Here is an 18,788-nt window from a genome sequence, read left to right on the forward strand (position 1 = left end):
GTGATCTAGCGCAGGCTGGTGGATACAGGAGATGTTGTTACAGGCTGCTGTTGGTGATGTGCATGGGATATGTCATGGGGTGATGTGTCAGATGGAGGGTAGGCAACATTGCCAACTCTTGTGATTTTATTGTAAATATGTGACGGTCTTCTCATTCGACTATGTGAGAAGTTCATCCTGTGCTATTTAAAAACAGCAAGTTTCTAGCACTTGTGGCCGTGGAGGAAAAAAACCTGGAAAATATGACCCTGAGGCTCAAACCAGAGAACAAATAAAAAAAAAAAAAGAACCCAGTATTTATTATGTTTACGATCACAGGACTTTTCTGTGGAGTTTTCTCAGGGCCTGACTCCTGAATGACCCCCTCCCCCCATCCAGCACGCGCTCGATCTCCCTTCCCTCCTCTCCCCCCGCCCATCCTCTTACGCTGAGGCGTTTAGCGTCACAACATTCTGCCCGCTGTCATTGGCTTATCCCCGGGGCCGCTCTGTCCAATGGGAAGGCCACTTGCAAGCCCGCCCTTTCCGCCGCTGGCCAGTGGGGGTAAGTTCGAGCGGCGGCGCCGAGCTGGAGGTGCCTTTGATAGCGCGTGCGGGCGCATGGCGGTTCCTCGGTGCGTGAGGCCCTTGGGCGCCCCGCGCTGAGTCGCGAGCCGCCCCCCTCCCCGGATGGAAGCGCGGGCCGGGCTCCCGGTGCTGCCTCTTTCCGGGCGGGCTCCCCGGGGCCGCTGCTGGGCGCTGCCCACCGCGCTGCTCTGCCTGTACGGCTTCTTCGCCAGCCTGCGGCCCTCGGAGCCCTTCCTCACCCGCTACCTGCTGGGGCCGGACAAGAACCTCACCGAGACCCAGGTACCGGCCCGCCGGGGGCGCGGGGCTGCTGGGGCGGGGGAATCTCTGCGCCCCGTCCAGGGATCCCCAAACTCCGGATTAACGCAGAACTCCCGGAACTGCATCTGCATCACCCCCCCCCCCCCGGCAGAGTATCCCCCTGGGGGGAGTGAGGGCAGCTGTGCACAGCAGCCCCACCCAATGGCGCAGCTCAGGTGGTGACTGTCTGATGGCAGGGGATTGTCTGGGATTGTAGGGAGACAAAATGGAATCACCCCGGTGGAGTTTGGCTACTGCACCCCCTGCTGCAATGTGACTCCTTGTTAGTGTGGTGGTGGGGGGGCTGGTTGTTGTTTTTTTTTTTTAGCTAGGCTCCAGGGAGGTAGTGGTGCCTACATATTCGCTTGGGGCAGCAAGAGTCAGGACTTCAGCTCTGCCACTGAGTCTGTCTATGAACTTGGGAAAATCACATCAATTTATGCCTCCTCTTCCCTTTCTGTAAATTGGGGTAATAGCTTTTGTAAAGTGCTTGAGATCATCCTGTTAAGAGCATTGTATACATTCAATGTATCATTGTTCTGCAGGACGGGGGTGGCAGGGGTTAGTAGCGTAAGGTTGCCCTATGTTACCCTCCTAACATGCCTCAACTTGAAGCTGGAGAGAGTATGGCTAGGTCTTTCTTCTCTCTCCCCTGCCCCCCCCCCCCCCCCCGGTGGGTTTTATAAGCAGTGAGATAGCTATCTTAGTGTAAATCGTAGTGGAGAGAAGGCACAGGTAGTTTTTACCCTGATGTAGCCTAGGTAAGGTCAAACCCAGGTGTGGGGTATAGTATTATCCTCCCCTAGCTACATTTTGTTAAAAACTCCTTGTGCCTTGTCCAGTAGGATTTTTACAGCAATATAAGAAACACGCATTAGTTGTCTTGCTGTAAAATGTGCCTTTTTTTTTTTTTTTGGTCAGTGTAGACATAACTACTCTCTCACTACTAGATATAGGCTCAGTCTCTGACCTGTTCTTGGCCTCTCTGACCCAGGGAGAGTGTATAGGGGCATTTAAACTTAAAAATAAAAAATCTGAAGTATTGGGGATCTTCTTGTCAAGTAGATTTCAGTACAGTGACTCTTGATCACAGTTGATTGAATTCAGACTGGTGAACTGGTGATTTGGAACAGAAATGTTGGTTCGTTTACACTCTCTCTCCCTTCCCATTGATAACTAGTTTCCTGGTGTTCCTCGCTTGTAAATGTCTAGGAAGTACCAGGAATTTAAAAATAATTCTGTCATGTATTGAGAATGCAGTTTTTTTTTAAATAGATTCGTACATGGTTTAGGGGCAGCAGATGATGATTGGTGTGGCCTTGGATATTGCTGCCTGTGTGCCTACAAAATGATGGAAATGCCACAGAGGCAATAGTTGGTTCCTATAATGCAGACAGCATGCAGATTAAGGCTATGTCTACACTGGCAATTGAGTGATAAAACTTTTGTCGTTCAGAGGTGCTACCCTCTCCACCCCCACCCCCCGAAAGACACCGTGGCAAGTGTCAGTGTGAACACCGCATTGTTGGCAAGCATGCTCTCCTGTCAACAATGCGAATGCTGCTCGTTGGGGGTGGAAGTATTTTTGCAGACAAACAGCGGCTACACTGCCCGACTTTTAGCGACACAGCTAAAAGCTGCATAGTGTAGACATAGCCTTAGAGCATCCTTGGGATCTGAGCTCTGCAGTTCAGAGGGGAGCGCGTATGCAGCAGTGAATTGTATACAAAAGAGTGAAGGTGCTCCACTTGTGAGAACTCAACGGCTGGTCTGTTAAAAGGTGGCCAGGGCTGTTTGCTTGGGGTAGGGAGGAAGGACAAGGAAGAAGTCTGGTTGGAAGAGCTGGTTGAGAGAAGTCTGTGGGGTTAATGGGGAGTTTTGGAGGAGGATCAGGATGAACTAGTAAGGTCTATCCAAGGTTACTGAAGACACTTCTCTCCCTCCTCCACACCCCTCAAAAAATTCTGCCATCACTGATTTGTAGGAAATGCCTGTACTCCTGGTGGATTTTGGTTTTATCTAACCTTGGTCCACCCCCCACAATTGGAAGTGCCAGAGTACAAATTGAGAGTAGCTGTTATTGGGAAGAAAATCTTCACAGGAGGACCTGCTCTCCCAAAATACTAATGTCCATGGCCTAAAAATTAGAAGTTTAAAGGGACACTCACATAAATCACACTTCTGTCTGAAAATGTATGCACTATAATTCTAAATTACACTTAAGATTGCTATAAATATTTACAGGGAATTATTGCAATGTAGGGCAGGAAGAAACCTAGAGAGGTCAAGGTCCAAATTTCTTTGTCAAAATATAGTCGAGGTCCAGACTCTAGAGAAAATAATACAAAAATAATAACAATAATGATGATAAATAAATAAGATTTTGCAGTCTGTTCAAAAGCATCTGGCGATCTGAATTTGGCACATGGTCTGCCTATTAGCTACCCCTGCCCTATCCTGGGGCAGGAACAAGTATTCCTAGTCCATCCCTCTTTAACCTGTTCTTAAAAACCTCCAGTGACAGGGATTCCATAACTCTGTTGGTAATCTATTCAAGGTCAATGACCCTTATTTGTGATCTGCTATATCCCCCAGATCCTTTCCTGCAGTTCTACTGCTTAGTTATTTATTCCCCATTTTGTGTTTGTGCAACTGATTTTTCCTTCCTAAGTGTAGTACATGTCTTCATTGAATTTCATCTTGTTGATTTCAGACCAGTTCTCTAATTTGTCAAGGTTGTTTTGAATTCTAAACCTGGGCTCCAAAGTGTTTGCAACCCTTCCTGGCTTGGTGTCATCTGCAAATTTTATAAGGATACACTCCACTCCATTAATTAAGTCATTAATTAAAATGTTGAATAGTAATGGCCCTCAGAGAGCCTCCTGTGGGACTCCACTAGATAAATCCTTCCCAGTTGGACTGTGAACCATTTGAGAACTACTCTTTTAGTGCAGTCTTTTTACCAGTTATGCATGCACTTTATAGTAATTTCATCTAGACCACATTTCCCTGGTTTGCTTAAGAGAATGTCATAATGTATAACATAATATAGTTTGAGTGTTTGACAGCACTTGGTGTATAGTCAATTTCCCCTTTGTTGGTGTTTATAAAAATATTCCCAACAGGGAACCAGAAAAACTTGTACAAATAATCTTAAAAGGAATTTTCTAAAGGCTAACTTCAGGGCAGGCTTTTTAACTGATCCAGAGAGTGTGTGTGTGTGTACACACACACACACACACCTGTGTATATATACATGTCAACTGTTTCATGTTGATAGTGACCACTATAACTGGTAATGAATTTGCTACTGATTAAAAGTAAATGTCAGTTGGTGACATGGCAAAGTAGTAAGAGAATCAAAGTAGAGAAGCAACAGCTACTACTATCTCTTCACTAACGAATGAGCAGTAAAGCATGATCACTTTTTGGTTAATAACATTAATAGTAATGTTCCTCTTCATTGGAGGAATGAACAAATGTACTAGTTGCAGGTTCAGACCTAAACTTGCCCTTAACTTAATTAGTGGCTAGGATACTGGATTATAGTCTGGCATCCTGACCTCCTGGGTTCTGTTTCTGGTTCTGCCACTGATCTGTTGTGTGACTTTGGACAAGTCAGTTTCCTTGGATGTAAAATGTATAATGATTTATAAATATATTATAAAGTAACTTACCCACTTCTGTAAAGTACTCTGTGATCTACACCTGGAAAGCCTTATGCAAGTACTTAAGCATCTACATAGTAGTCTGGTGTTCTGGTAAACGGATGTTGCATTTCACTAGTGGATGGAAATTATTGTATTTGTAAAGCACTCTGGGAATTCTGGGGATGGAAGGATCTGTATAAATTTAAGATTTTTATTCTAAGTATCCAAACTCAAATCTACTGTTACCTCTAGCTCCCTGTACAGCCCTAACTAGAGGTAGAAGGGAGGGATGTTGCATTTTGTTGAGTATATTGTAGAGATTATTTGTTGGCATTGCTGGGAAATGGTTTTACCTGCTGTTTCTTAAATGTCTGTGTTTAGGAATCTTTTTCTTTGAACTTTCAAATACACCGAGTTTACTTTCCCAGGTGATTGGTTAATGGCTTGCTTTTCTTCTTACAGGTTTTCAATGAAATTTATCCAGTATGGACCTACTCTTATTTGGTGTTGCTGTTTCCTGTATTCCTTGCAACAGACTATCTCAGGTACAAACCTGTAATCCTCCTCCAGGGACTGAGCCTTATAGTGACATGGTTCATGCTGCTCTACGCCCAAGGATTGCTAGCTATTCAGTTCCTCGAGTTCTTCTATGGATTGGTGACTGCTACGGAGATTGCCTATTATTCCTACATCTATAGCATTGTGGATTTGAACTTGTACCAGAAAGTCACCAGCTACTGTCGAAGTGCCACCCTGGTGGGTTACACTGTGGGTTCCATCTGTGGACAGGTTCTGGTATCGGTTGCCAATTGGTCTCTGTTCAGCTTGAACGTCATCTCCCTGACCTCTGTGTCTGTGGCTTTTGCCACAGCTTGGTTTCTGCCAATGCCACAGAAAAGTCTTTTCTTTCACCACGTCTTGAGAAGCCAGGTCAGTAGGGAGATGAAAGTTCTAGATTGTAAAAATGGAGTTGTCATCGGAGATGATCCTGCCGTAAAAAGGGTCCCTGGGTGGGAAGACATTGAATTGAAAGTTCCCTTAAATGTAGAAGAGCATTCTGCAGAGACACAGGTAAGCCATGCTGTTGTCTTCCATTTCCCTGGAACATGTCACTATCATGGCCACCTTGTATATGTAGTGAACTGTGTGTCTCAATTACCTGACAGCAAAAGGTATCCCTCTTCACCCCCTCACCTATGCATGGCCCAGGAAAGTGCTTTCCTGGCTTCCTTTTGATCACACAGTATTGTAGTGCAGTGGTTTTCAAACTTTTTTTCTGGGGCCCCAATTGAAGAAAATTGTTGATGCCTGCGACCCAACGGAGCTGGGGATGAGGGGTGTGGGAGGGGCTCAGGGCTGGGGCAGAGGGTTGGGGTGCAGGGGTGAGTGCTGTAGGGTGGGGCCAGGAATGAGGATGTGGGAGGGGGCTCTGGGCTGGGGCTGGGGCAGGGGGTTGGAGTGTGTGGGGGGTCAGGGCTCTGGGCTGTGGCAGGGGGTTGGAGTGTGTGTGTGTGGGGGGTCAGGGCTCTCGGCTGGGGGTGCAGGCTCTGGGGTGGGGCTGGGGATGAGGGGTTTGGGGTGCAGGAAGAGGTTCTGGGTTTGTAGGGGGCTCAGGGTTGGGGCAGAGGATCGGGGCGCAGACTTACCTCCGGCAGCTCCCGGTCAGCAGGGTTGCTAAGGCAGGCTTCTCGCCTGTCCTGGCACCATGGACCGTGCTGCGCCCCGGAAACAGCCATCAGCAGGCCCGGCTCCTAGGCGGAGTCGGAGCAGGTAGGCACTAGCCTGCCTTACCTGAGCAGCACCACCAACGTCCCAGGGTTCTGAGCAAGTCGACCCAGTGCCTTACATGCCGCGATCCAGTACTGGGTCACGACCCGAACTTTGAAAAACACATGTAGTGCATTATTCTTGCAGGTACCTGGTCACTTTATTTAAAATTCTCTAGTGCTTTATATTACCAAAGAGGAAATTCATATATTTCCATTCAGTTATTTAAGAAATGAAACACTTTTGGGGGGGAGGTGGTGAGAACCTTATGGGTGCCCAAAGTGCAGTTAATACACCCCATGGCATCATAATATGCAGCTTGCAGCTGCCACCTCAATAACTGAGTGAGGGGGAAAAAACTGAGGAACTATAGAGTTTCATTGCAAGTGAATTTGCTAATCATTTAATCTGGCCAGGAAGATACTGAATCAGTACAAGAATTTAGGGTTGTGTGCACTAAGTTCTGACGCAAGCCTGTGGGAGTATTTTAAATTTGCCCAGTTGCCCAGTTATATAATTAACTTATTACCACTTGGCATATGTAGTTGCTGTAACTGGACTACAACGAACTTAGTCCTATTTTTTTGATCCCGGAAGTTTCTTTGTACTAACTCTGCTGAAATTCTTTATAACGAGTGACAATAAATCACAGCAAACGCTTGTGTATACACTGTGGTACAGGTATAAGATCAGTAAGTGACAAAGGACTCATGGATAAAGAAGTCCTTCAGGAGGGACTTGAAATGAGATGGAGAGTCAGCTTGATGAAAAGATGTTAGGAGCTACAGGGGAGAAAGCTCTTGCACTGTTATTGGTGATATTTGCATCACATTCCGAGGGGCAATCCAGACCAGGGAGGGGATGTGTCACCGCTTGCTCTTCAATCTTGGGTCGCTCACAGTCAGCCTGCCAGCATGCAGATCACACCCTGAGTGTCTGTGTACAGTCACAACCCTGGTCCAGCAATTCTGACCCCAGGAGCCTGTCAGGAACACTGCAGTCACACTCTTGTTTCCAGCAGCCTTCATTATTACTTGCAGGTTGACCTCAACACATTCCCAGTCCCAAATTTCCCCCCAAAATATGTTCTTCACTTTTTAGTTCCCAAAAAGCATTTTCTTTGTTTCTCTTGTAACCATTTCTGACTTTAATGCCTTATATTTATACTCAAAATCACTTTGTACGTAAAGAAACTTTCTATTCTTTAATTAAAACTAAACAAGCTAGACTTGGCTCAAGGTAAATCCTTATCACCTGTGCCCAGCAACAAGGATGACCGAATTCTTAGGTCCGAACCCCTCCCAAAAGTCCAAAGGCTTGTTCCTTTGTTGTCTTAGGTGAAAAAGAGAGAGAGAGATCCCCAAGTGTGTATTTGCCCCTCACTTTTATAGTCCAGTCCCCCTTTGAAGTAGATTCTTCTGAGGATTAACCCTCAAAGCAAAGTTTATTCAAACAGTAAATGCGGCTATGTGGAGTCTGGGGGTGAAGGTGTTCCCATCCTCTTTCTTCTCTCTTGTGTATGCTGAAATGCAGCTTTGCACCATCTCCGTGTATATGTAAATAGAGGTAAACACATTCCTTTGTTTAGGACAGACCTGATAACCACTGCTTTCTAGTCAGGGCTGCATGGGTTTGATGATGTGCTACCAACATCATACAGGAGGAATTTGTAACTTGACATATAATGTTGCTACGTACACTTTACCATGATATCATTGATCAGTGAGTTTTTAGGTTTCAAGTGATCCCTCAAAAAGCATATTTTGTGCAAAAATGATTACTCTAGGGTGTGAATACAAGGGTGCGTTTGGTCATAACTTTGATCAGGCGGAGGCTGATGCTGAATTTGAGGGGGGTATGGAGAGACCAGGTCCATAAGGTGGGTTAGAGTAAGTTCATGGAGAGTTTTAATACAAATAAATCACTCTCTAGCTGGATCCTGAAGTGAATGGAGAGTCAGCGAAGTTAAGGTTGGGGCAAGATTCAAAGTAGTACAAGCACACACAAGAATTTGGACTATATCACTCTTGCACATGCTGGAAAGCTGAGACCTGAGAAGTCCCTGCAAAAGGGAGTTGCAAGGTAAGATAAAATCCTGCATGAGAATTTCAGCAGAGCTAGAGTCAGTGTGGCTATATAATGTGTCAGTCTCCCCAACCAGGTTTCTCTTCAAATATTATCCCTGGCAATGAGTGGAAGGAGGGCAACAATGTTGCCCTTCATTTTAGCCAGAAGGGTTTATCCTTTCATAGGCTACCGCTGAGAATTAAACCTATTAACATTCCAGGGAATTAATCTTACCCAATCTAACAGTTTTGCAAGGCCCCTTTACTGAGAGAACTGGAGGAACCACTGAGCATAGATGAAGGGAAGTCTTTCTTTTATTTTGCTGCTTTTAGTGGGATGGGGTGGGGGAGTTCCTGGATCACTCAGGTACATGTAATGGACTGTTGAACAAGTGATCTTGATCAAAAGCCTTTCTCCTCTCTAACCTTCAGCCTGGGGATTTGTTCAGTCAGTCCTAACGGTATCTGGACTATTTGTCCACAGTGGCATCAGCAATAGGATAGCACTTTCCTTGTCCGTTTCACTGACCATTTCATCTAGCAATAGCTGTAAATACCTTCAGAATTCTTCTACTTGGGAGGAAAGGATATGTTAAGGGAGTCGAATGTGAGCTACCTGAGGCAAGGATCCTCCTGTCTTCCATTGCAGCATACTCAATATGCTGAAAATACTCAGTAATAAAAACATGTCATTCTGTGCCGTTTGATTGAGGGATTACTGAAAAAATCTTTTTTTTTTTTTTTTTTTTAAATGTCCTGTAATACAGGAACAAGGAGGCCTTGATGGAGAATCTAAATAAAATAAAGGGAATGCTCTCTGAGATCAACTACAGTCATCTAGGAAGTTAAATTACACCAGATACTCAAATACTGAGGCTCCATTATTATTTTTTAAAACCAAAGTAGAGCTGAATAACATTGCTCTATAATGGTTTTGCATGTTAAGATAATGGCAGTTAAATCTCAGGAGCATAACCTGATGGCTACAGGGTTCAGGGAAGAATTTTATATCTCCCCGTGCAGCATTGCACAATTAAAAAAATGTTTAGGGGATCCTGCCTTCTGAAGCATCCAATACCTGCCACTTTGGACCTGAAGAATCAGTGGCTGCTTCCTACATAGCAAATCTGTTCCCTAACTTTCCTACACCTAAATCCATGCTCTATCTGAAATCCTCTGCTCAGAGCAAGAATAGAAACAGCATCCACTGTTTTGTGCTGTTGTGTCCTCAAACTGGTTGTGTTTTGTCATTAGAAAATTGCATTTGTTTGCACCCACCCAGGGTACAAGGATCTAGACAATTACTAAACTTATTGCAACTGGCAGAGCACCAAGAAATCATTCCATAGGGAGTGTCTGATGGCTACTAGAGCTGAGCAGAAACTAGAGCAGTGGTCTCCAACCTTTTTAAGCACAGGATCACTTTTTGAATTTAAGTGCAACCCAGGATCTACCTTAAAGAAAATGTAGAAATAACAGTAATTACACACACCCTTGCCCTCCCCCTTCTCTGAAGCCCTGCCCCACTCACTCCATCCCCCCCTCTGTTGCTCACTCTTCCCCCCACCCTCCCTCACTTTCACGGGGCTGGGACAGGGTTGGGAGGGTGTGCAGGCTCTGGGCTGGGGCCGACGGGTTCAGAGTGTGGGAGGGGCTCTGGGCTGAGGTTGGGATGCAGGAGGGGGTTCAGGGTGCAGGCTCTGGGGAGGAGTTTGGGTGCAGGAGAGCTCTCAGAGCTGGGGCAGGAGATTGGGGTGCAGGTGGGGATGTGGGGTGCTGGCTCTGGGAGGGGGCTCAGGGATTAGGCAGAGGGTTGGGGTGCAAGGTGTGGGCTCTGGGAGGGGGCTGGGGCAGAGGTTTGGGATGCAGGAGGGGGTGTGGGGTGCAGGCTCTGGGGTGGGGTGCGGGGTGGCTCAGGGCTGGGGGTTGGGGTGCAGGAAGGGTTTGGGGCGCACGCTCCCGCGGGCGCTGCTTACCTGAGGCAGCTCCCGAGCGGTGGCAAGCGGGACTAAGGCAGGCTGGCTGCCTGCCCGCCCTGGCCCCCCGCGCTGCTCCTGGAAGCAGCTGGCATGTCTGGCAGCGGCTCCTGGTGTGGGGAGGGGCAGGTGGCTCTGCACACTGCCCCTGTCCACAGGCACCGCCCCTGCAGCTCCCATTCACTGCCGTTCCCCGTTCCTTCCCCACCCCCCACCCCCAAGAGTGGCCGTGCAGGAGAAGGGGAAGTTCCGTCCCTCCCCAGCCCGGATGGGGCTCTCCTAGCAGCACGGAGGAAATCAGACCCACCTCCAGGAGCCTCCCTCAGCTGGAGGAAGCTCCATGGCTGCTGCCTTCACAGCCACGCTCTGAAGGCAGCGTAGCCACGGAGCTTCCTGCAGCTTGGGGAGGTGTCCAGTGGTGGGTCTGATCTCCCCCTGAGAACAGTCGTGCAAGGGAAGAGGAAGTGTCGTCCCTGCTCAGCCCCACTGGGGCTAGCAGCTGGACCCTGATGCACAGTAGGAGCCCTGCCCCTCCTTCTCCCCTACAATAGCTAGATTTCACCGTGGAGATCTGATGTCATAGTTCGTGACACGTTTTTCACAGCCTCGAATTTAGTAGGGCCCTAGCCATGAATGAACCATGGGCAAGTCACTTAACCTAACCATAATGTCCACTTGTAAATGCTCTGTGATCCTTGGATGACAGGTGGTGTTTACTGTCCTATTATTGCCTCAGTGAAACCAGGCATGCCAGTTGCCACTCACTTTGTAGTATTGTAGGATCAAGAGAGTGGCTGGAAGGGCTGGTAGTCTGTAAATCTCTTGTCTTCAGTGGCTCTGATTCATGTGGGTCTGAGAATCCTGGCCTGGTCATTCCTGAAAGGTGAGAGAAGCTGATCATTATTGAGCAGCTACTCTCTCCTTATACAGTAAACATTATGCTGGCATCAGTGAGGTACTTTTTGCGTCAGAAAGCTAACATCCCCCTCCCACACCTAGTCTCGTTCACATTCAGCATAGCATGATTCAGGGAGGAGGGTTGTCCACAGTAGAACTTGGTTATCTTTTTTTTTTTTTTTTAAACCCTCAAATTACATGAAAACACTATTATTTAGGTTGCAGAGTCCAGCACTCGAAAGTAGGGAAATGCCAGTTTTACAATTGCCTGGGTAACCTTAATTTGGCCCTCTTGTGCCGACACATTATGATAATGTCTAATTGCATGATCATGTACTGTTTTTTTTCCCCCACAGGACCCCTGCTTCATTCAGTGTACAGAATGGGTGTATAAGGGGGTAAAATTAAGATTGCACAGACCACCATATATATGGCATTTCCTAACTTTCAGGGGCTTGACTTCTCAACCTTAACATTCTCAGCATTTTTTTTTATAAATGTAACTTGCATATAAAACCTCCAGTTGCTAATAGGTATCACGGTAGAACTGGGTTTTGAGGACTGATTTGAAGGACAAGGCAGGAGCTTCACAAACTAGTTCAGGAAGGGCATTCCATGCATAAGGGGCTGCTGATGTCCATTGCAGGGGGGTTGGGAAGGAGAAATCCTAATGGTGCTTATATGACCCTTAATGGTTTTGGGAAGAACCCTGCAGTGTCTTGGTACAATACAAATTACTCTGTACAATTCCTGCATACTGTTGTTTTCATTTGGCGTGAGGAGTTGCTAGATCTGCTACTGAACCAAAGTAGTCTGAAATCTAGCATCTCTATTACAAAGCAAGCCAGTACTAATTTTCTCTGGTGCTGTTCACATAAAGCAGTAGGGAATATAATTCCATGTTAGATACTAAAGTAACCAGCCTCTCTGATGGATAATTAATTTCTGTTCTCTCCACCCAAGGCAAACACTTAAAAAATCTGTCCCCTGTAACTTCTCTACCCAACCTCATTCTAGGTGAGCTGCATGAGAAGAGACCTTAAGTTTCTTTTTCTTCACACAGTCCAGCAGCTATGGTTGCATGAAACTTCTGCTCTGCAGCTCCTATTTCTGTTGAAACAACCTTCTTCTATCTTTGCTCCATAGACTCTCCATCACTCTTCAGATCTCCTCCAGACAACATATCTATGATTGTCTGAGCCTTTTGACCTATGTAATTATATTGCATCTCTTGATAAATGGCGTATGAAGCTATGTAATAGGGCCACTAATTTGAATAATTGTAATCTCTGAAAACTGATTTTGTGGGAAACTTCCAAATACCTGCTTCGGAAAACTTCCGTGGTTGCTCTCAAACTCTTACTACTTGGTTTCTGGCTCAAATCCAGGTCAGGTTGGCAATGACTTGAAGCTGTTATTTGATATGACTCTGTGGCCTGTGTGATGTAAGTTGGTAGCTTCTGTCCAGTTCCTAGTGAATAGGGCGGGGAGGGGGAAATCAGTCTCTCCTCCACCACAACTAGCAGTAAATTGGCCCTTAGAGCACAGAGGCCAAGGTTTACATAGATCATGGAGAATGAACTATTTCTTCACCCGTGTAGGGTTAGGGTGGGAAAGCGTGTCGCTGGGACAGCCTGGTGGGGATGCTTTGTTGCTTGCTGTGTGACAGACTGGGCTATTGCTCTGGCACTTCCTGCCAGTGATAAGTGCACTTGTGGAGTAAGGTGAATCATTCAGAAATGGGATTTTGAATTTTTTTTGTTTGTTTTTTAAATCTGTGCAGGAGCAGAAAGTGGATATCTCAAAGGTGCTCAGAGAGTTATGGCGGGACTTCCTGCAGTGCTATTCCTCCCGGCCTATGCTTTGCTGGTCTGTGTGGTGGGCATTCTCAACTTGTGGCTACTTCCAGGTAATAAACTACACGCAAGGCTTGTGGGAAATGGTGCTGCCTTCTCAGAGGTTCGAGATCTATAATGGTGGCGTGGAGGCAGTTTCTACGCTACTAGGTAAGCTACCTACTTAACTCCAGTTTCAAAGGGTGCATGTCACAAGGCATCTAAACACTATAACAAACCACAGAATTAGCATGTTACGTCCTTCAAACTGAGTATTGCCAAAACAGGTCTGTTGTTGCAGCGCTTCCTATCATGTACAGGCGAGAGAATGACACTGAATCAAATTTTCATTGGGTGAGTTTCATGTGAATTATCTAAGGGTGACTCAGCTGCACTGCGCTGATTTTGTAATCCAAGAGGTAGGTATTGAAATGTTGAAATACCTGGTCTTTCTACCTGCGATGTGCAGTGTTACAGGACCCTCCCAAAGCAGTTGCAGCTCTGGAATGTTTAACAAAACTCTCCAGGTGTATGACAGATTCCCTGTGTACTATTAGGTGTTAACATGACTGCCAGTTTAAATGCCGTTGAGGATATATGGCTTCATTGCTCAAACAGACTGAGCTACCACCATTTTTAGTTGGAAGTATTGGAAGAAACTTGTGAGCCTCAAAGTAGTCTGCCCTGTAACCTCAGTTGCCAAAAGTCTTGCTTGACTGAAAGGGTCAGGTAAGGCATAAGTGAAAAACTTTTGTGTAATAGGAGAAGTCTACTGGACATTCTTTGTCACAGCTGTGGGGATACTTTTAATACTGCTCTAACATGTTCACTCAGAGGAGCACTAAATGATACACAGCTATGGCGCCTAATGCAGTATCGCCCTCCTAGCTTAGTTGGGGAAACTGAGGCAATAAATATGAATGGCCTTATATTCCTTGCGTGGCGTTCAGTGGGAACAGGTTGCTCAGCACCTCTGAGGACTAGATCATAAGAGACTTGGCCCATGACAGATCATCACTTTCTAGGCACAGAACCCAGCACGTTTAATTCCCACCTCTCTGCCTTAACCATTAGACCACCTGCCTCCATAGTGCTCGGCCAAGTTTAAATAAGTAACAGAACAAACCTGACTGCTAGAGTACAGTACCTCCTGATGATGGGGTCAGAATAGCTCACTCAGACCTGAGCCGGAAGATTGTATGAGAACGAGTGAAACAGCTACAGTCTGGGGCACCAGGGTTGCTCTCTTGCAGAGCTAGGGTGGGATTTTCAAAAGCACTTGGTGCTAGCTTGACTTTATTCCCATTGAAGTCTAGTAGGAGGTTACTATAGACTTCAACTAGAGATGAGTTAGGCCAGTGATGAGTACTGTTGAGAACCCTTCTCTCTTGATTTTCATAAGGGTTTGGACACAGTCCCACATGACGTTTTCATAAGCAAACTAGGGAAAATGTGGTCTAGGTGAAATTATTGTAGGATGGGTGCACAACTGGTTGAAAGACCGTACTCCAACGTACTATCAACGGTTCACTGCCAAACGGAGAGGGTATCCCATGGGGGCCACTCCTGTGTTTTGGTACTAGTCAATATTTTCATTAATGACTTGGCTAATGGAGTGGAGAGTGTCCTTATAAAATTTGCAGATGACACCAAACAGAGAGATTGCTAGCACTCTGAGGGACAGGATTAGAATTCAAAATGACCTTGACAAATTGGGGGAACTTGTCTGAAATCAACAAGATTAAATTCAGTAAAGATAAATACTTCGCGTAGGAAGGAAAATCTCAAATCCACAACTACAAAATTAAGGATTACTGACTAGATGGGAGTACTGCTGAAAAGATCCTGGAGGTGATAGTGGATCACAAATGGAATATGAGTCAACTATGTGATGCAGTTGCAAAAAAAATCTAACATTCTGTGGTGTATTAACAAGAGTGCTGTATGTAAGACATGGGAAGTAATTGTCCTGCTCTACTTGACACTGGTGAGGCCTCAGCTGAAATACTGCATTTGGTTCTAGGCACTATACTTCAGGAAAGATGTGGACAAACTGGAAAGAGTCAAGAGAAGTGCAACAAAAATGATAGAAGGTTTAGAAAACCCAATCTATGAGTAAAGGTTAAACAAACTGGGCATGTTGTCTTGAGAAAAGTCTTATCAGGCTGCCCCTCAGCTTCAAATATATTAGGAGCTGTTATAAAGAGGACAGTGATCAATTGTTCTCCAAGCCCACTGAAGATAGAACAAGAAGTAATAGGCCTAGTCTACAGCAAGGGAGATTTAGGTTAGATATTAGGAGAAACTTTCTAACTCTAAGGGTAGTTAAGCACTGTAATAGGCTTCCAAGGGAGGTTGTGTAATCCCCCATCTTTGGAAGTTTTTAGGAACTGATTAGACAAACACCTGTCAGGGATGCCTCAGGCAGGGGTTTGGACTTGATGGCCTCTCGAGGTTCTTTGCAGCCCTACAATTTCTGTGTGTGTGTGGTTTGTGGTTTTTTTTTTTTTTTTTTTAAATGTGCACAGTAGTGGAGCTCCCCTCGTGCACATCTCGTATATTTAGACATTGGTTTCTCTTAATCTAATGCACAGAAGGTTTAAGCTGAATGTCTGAGCAACTATCAAGTTGTATTTTGTTTTCCTTTCTACTTATAGGAGCTGTTGCTGTATTTGCTGTGGGTTACATAAAAGTATCCTGGGCTACCTGGGGTGAGGTGGCATTGGCCCTGTTCTCCCTCCTCATTGCTGCTGCTGTATATGTCATGGACACTGTTCGTAACATCTGGGTGTGTTATGCCTCATATGTAATCTTCAGAATTGTCTACATGCTGCTCATCACAATAGCAACGTAGGTATTTTAATTTAAAAAACAAACCAAAAATAAAACATTGACAAGATTATAGCTGTCTGTCTCAAAACTGGCTTAATGCTTTGCATGTAGGCAGTGCCTTTTGTGCAAGGATCTTCAAGTTCTTTACATTTGAGCTTTGACAAATTGCCTGCAGTTCAATGGCAGACCTGGGAATAGAACAGAGGTTTTGTGATACTAAAGTCATTGTTTATAAATACTGGGTAGTGCTACCTGTCAGTGAAATGTTTTTCCATAAACATTGTTTGAGTGAAGCCATAGGGAGGGGAAGAGGGGCAAGTGCTATGTCAATAATACATGGTCAAAGTTTAGACATACCAGAAGGAAAATGAGATGAGATGATATTATGTCACCTGTGGAGTGGAATGCAGCAACTGTTTAATCAAACACTGCACTTCCTAGCTAACCTGTACTGAAGGAAATACTGTAATCCACTGTAAACTGCAGAGGGAGTTTTCCTCAGTAGGACAAATTAGAATCTGGCCAAGACAACCAATAACAAGTCTCCTCCTTAAAGGAGGAGGGTGGGAGTCAGTGCAAGCATGCCCCCTTCTGGCCAAGCAGGGCATGAGCCTAGCTCACTCAGCTCAGCGGGGCTGTCAGTCTGTTTCTGGTGCCCGGGAATCTGAATACCCTCTTTGTTCTCAGGTACCACAGGGGGTTGGTCCCTTCATCCCTCGGCAACTCTTTAGAAGTTTGCTGACAGGAGCTCCTTTCTCCAGCCTGCTTACTCCTCTGATAGCCCCTGCTTCCCAGCCCTTGTATCCCCCCAGCTGCTGAGCGACTGCCAGTCAACAGTGGTTGGCAGTGCCAGTATTAACCCTTTAGTTGCTAGGCCAGTGTGGAGTACATACACCTCGTGCTAGTGGGTCTTCTGTATGACTTCTGAAAGATGGCACTGTGCCGTTGAAAGGGGCCATTCAGGTACCAGGAGAGAGTATTTCAGTACTGACTCAGATAAAGAGTGCAACTTATTGAACTTCTGAAACTGTTTTCTGCAGCAGTTTGGGTTTTCCTGTGACATTTTCCCCAGTGCTAGCCAGCTGTGACCCTGCTTAGCTTGTGAGATGTGATAAGATCACAGTGTCAAATGATATGGCTGTGGAAATATTTAGCCAGTTTATGAATTAACTTTTCACCCTACATAGTTTTACCCTGAAAGGTTCCTTCTTCCCTTTTCCTCCTGTATTCACACTTCTCCCTTTGGTTTTCTGCTTAGGTTCCAAATTGCTACCAATCTAAGCATGGAGCGGTACGCCCTGGTGTTTGGTATCAATACTTTCATTGCCTTGGCTCTGCAGACTTTGCTCACCTTGATTGTTGTTGACTCCAGTGGTCTTGGGCTAAACATATTCACACAGGTAAGATCACTGCTTTATCTTTACTAACTGGGGAAGAAGGAAGGGATGTAAATCAGGATGTGGAGCCTCCCTCCTGCCTCTGTCATCTGTGTGTGATTCTGGTCCAGGTCGTTGCTGTTCAGAGGGTGTTCAGTGGCCTGCTCTGTGACCTTGTGTGTGGAGAGGGAAGAAAAATAAAGTGTTTCAGTTCTGTTGCAAACAGACAGTTGTGTCCATGTTACAAAACCACAACCACACTTAGCACCAGTTGGCTGCCTTGTTAATTTTCTCTGAGTAGTCAAGGATGGAGGCTGAGCTCCCATCTCACCCCATTAAGACAGGGTTTGAGGCACAGGTGTATGGGAGGGCTGGGCTGCCACTGTTCTATTATAGACATCTTCTTTTAGCCCTGTGCAAGTGAAGCTCCTGTTTAGTTCAGTGAGAGGTTTTTCTGTGCGCACACTGCGGCATTGGTCCCTTTTAGGTAAGCAGCCTTGGAGACTAAACTCCATTTGTCTAGAGTCTTTCACCAGTTCTAATGAAAGTAGTGATTAAATCCAGATAATGAACTAGATGCAGCACACTTCATTGACCAATCCTATTTAAAAAAAAAAAAAAAAACTGAATATTTTTCCTTTCATATAAGGATGGAGAGGAGTGGATTTGCTAACCTTTAACTTACCAGTTTTTTCTCCCACTCTGCAGTTCATGATCTACGCTAGTTACTTTGCAGCCATATCGCTGGTGTTCTTGGTCAGTGGCATATACAGTGTTATGAAGAATTACAGAAGACAGGAAGAGATGCCAAGCAGATCTACTGCAAGCCCTCCTTAGTGCAGCGAATGAGGACATATTCAGCTGTGATGTATGAAGATGAAGTATTTATTAGTGTCTTTGCCACTTGTTTTCCAAGGCAGTCATCTGAAGTGTAATTTATACTATATTAGTAGCACACATCAGAGGGAAAATTATTTAATTAGATCTTACGTAAGTAAGAATAGACATTCCTTCTCAAATGCCTTTTTTTATTGTTCAGTTCCATGTGTACGGAGGTGCACTGAGGTATCACAAGTTTGCTCAAGAGGTGAAAGGCTAGTGAAATCTGGGGCTCTCAAGATCATCAATGCAAATAAGGCTTTGTGTGTATAAATGCGCCCTCCATCCATCTGTCAGTGTTTGAGCACGAAAAGCCTGGAGCTGCTGCAGGTCAGTTGTGAGGTTCACTAGCAGAGCTGTGTGTGTGTGTGTGTGTGTGTGGGGGGGGAGATCCAGGGCTGGAATAGCACAGGGCGTGCTATAGGTCAAAATGGAGGTGCATTGGCGTAGCTGGCGTTGTGCCTTACCCATGCTGTTAGACGCACACTTCTGAGTACTGAATATATTTTAAATTTGAGGTTTGTATGTCTGCACATTTCTTCATATTGCTTGTACTATTTCTACCTGGTCTGCCATCCCGTCTGTCAGAGTATCAGACATAGCTTTCCTTGGTTCTCTACCCTGAAAGCTAAAATGTGTACTGG

The 18,788-nt window shown here is 45.5% G+C and overlaps 1 protein-coding gene across 1 annotated transcript; it reads left to right on the forward strand.

Annotated features, from left to right (window-relative positions):
- The first annotated feature begins 668 nt into the window (after nucleotides 1–668).
- SLC19A2 (solute carrier family 19 member 2) lies at nucleotides 669–18,102 on the forward strand. Its single transcript, XM_065418136.1, has 6 exons — nucleotides 669–848; nucleotides 4,979–5,587; nucleotides 13,006–13,228; nucleotides 15,715–15,907; nucleotides 17,148–17,289; nucleotides 17,974–18,102. Exons 1-6 carry the CDS (start codon nucleotides 669–671, stop codon nucleotides 18,100–18,102), a joined length of 1,476 nt encoding a protein of 491 aa, XP_065274208.1.
- Nucleotides 18,103–18,788: the final 686 nt, after the last annotated feature.

This window comes from Emys orbicularis, chromosome 1 (assembly GCF_028017835.1).
Source record: "Emys orbicularis isolate rEmyOrb1 chromosome 1, rEmyOrb1.hap1, whole genome shotgun sequence".
Lineage (NCBI taxonomy): Eukaryota > Metazoa > Chordata > Testudines > Emydidae > Emys > Emys orbicularis.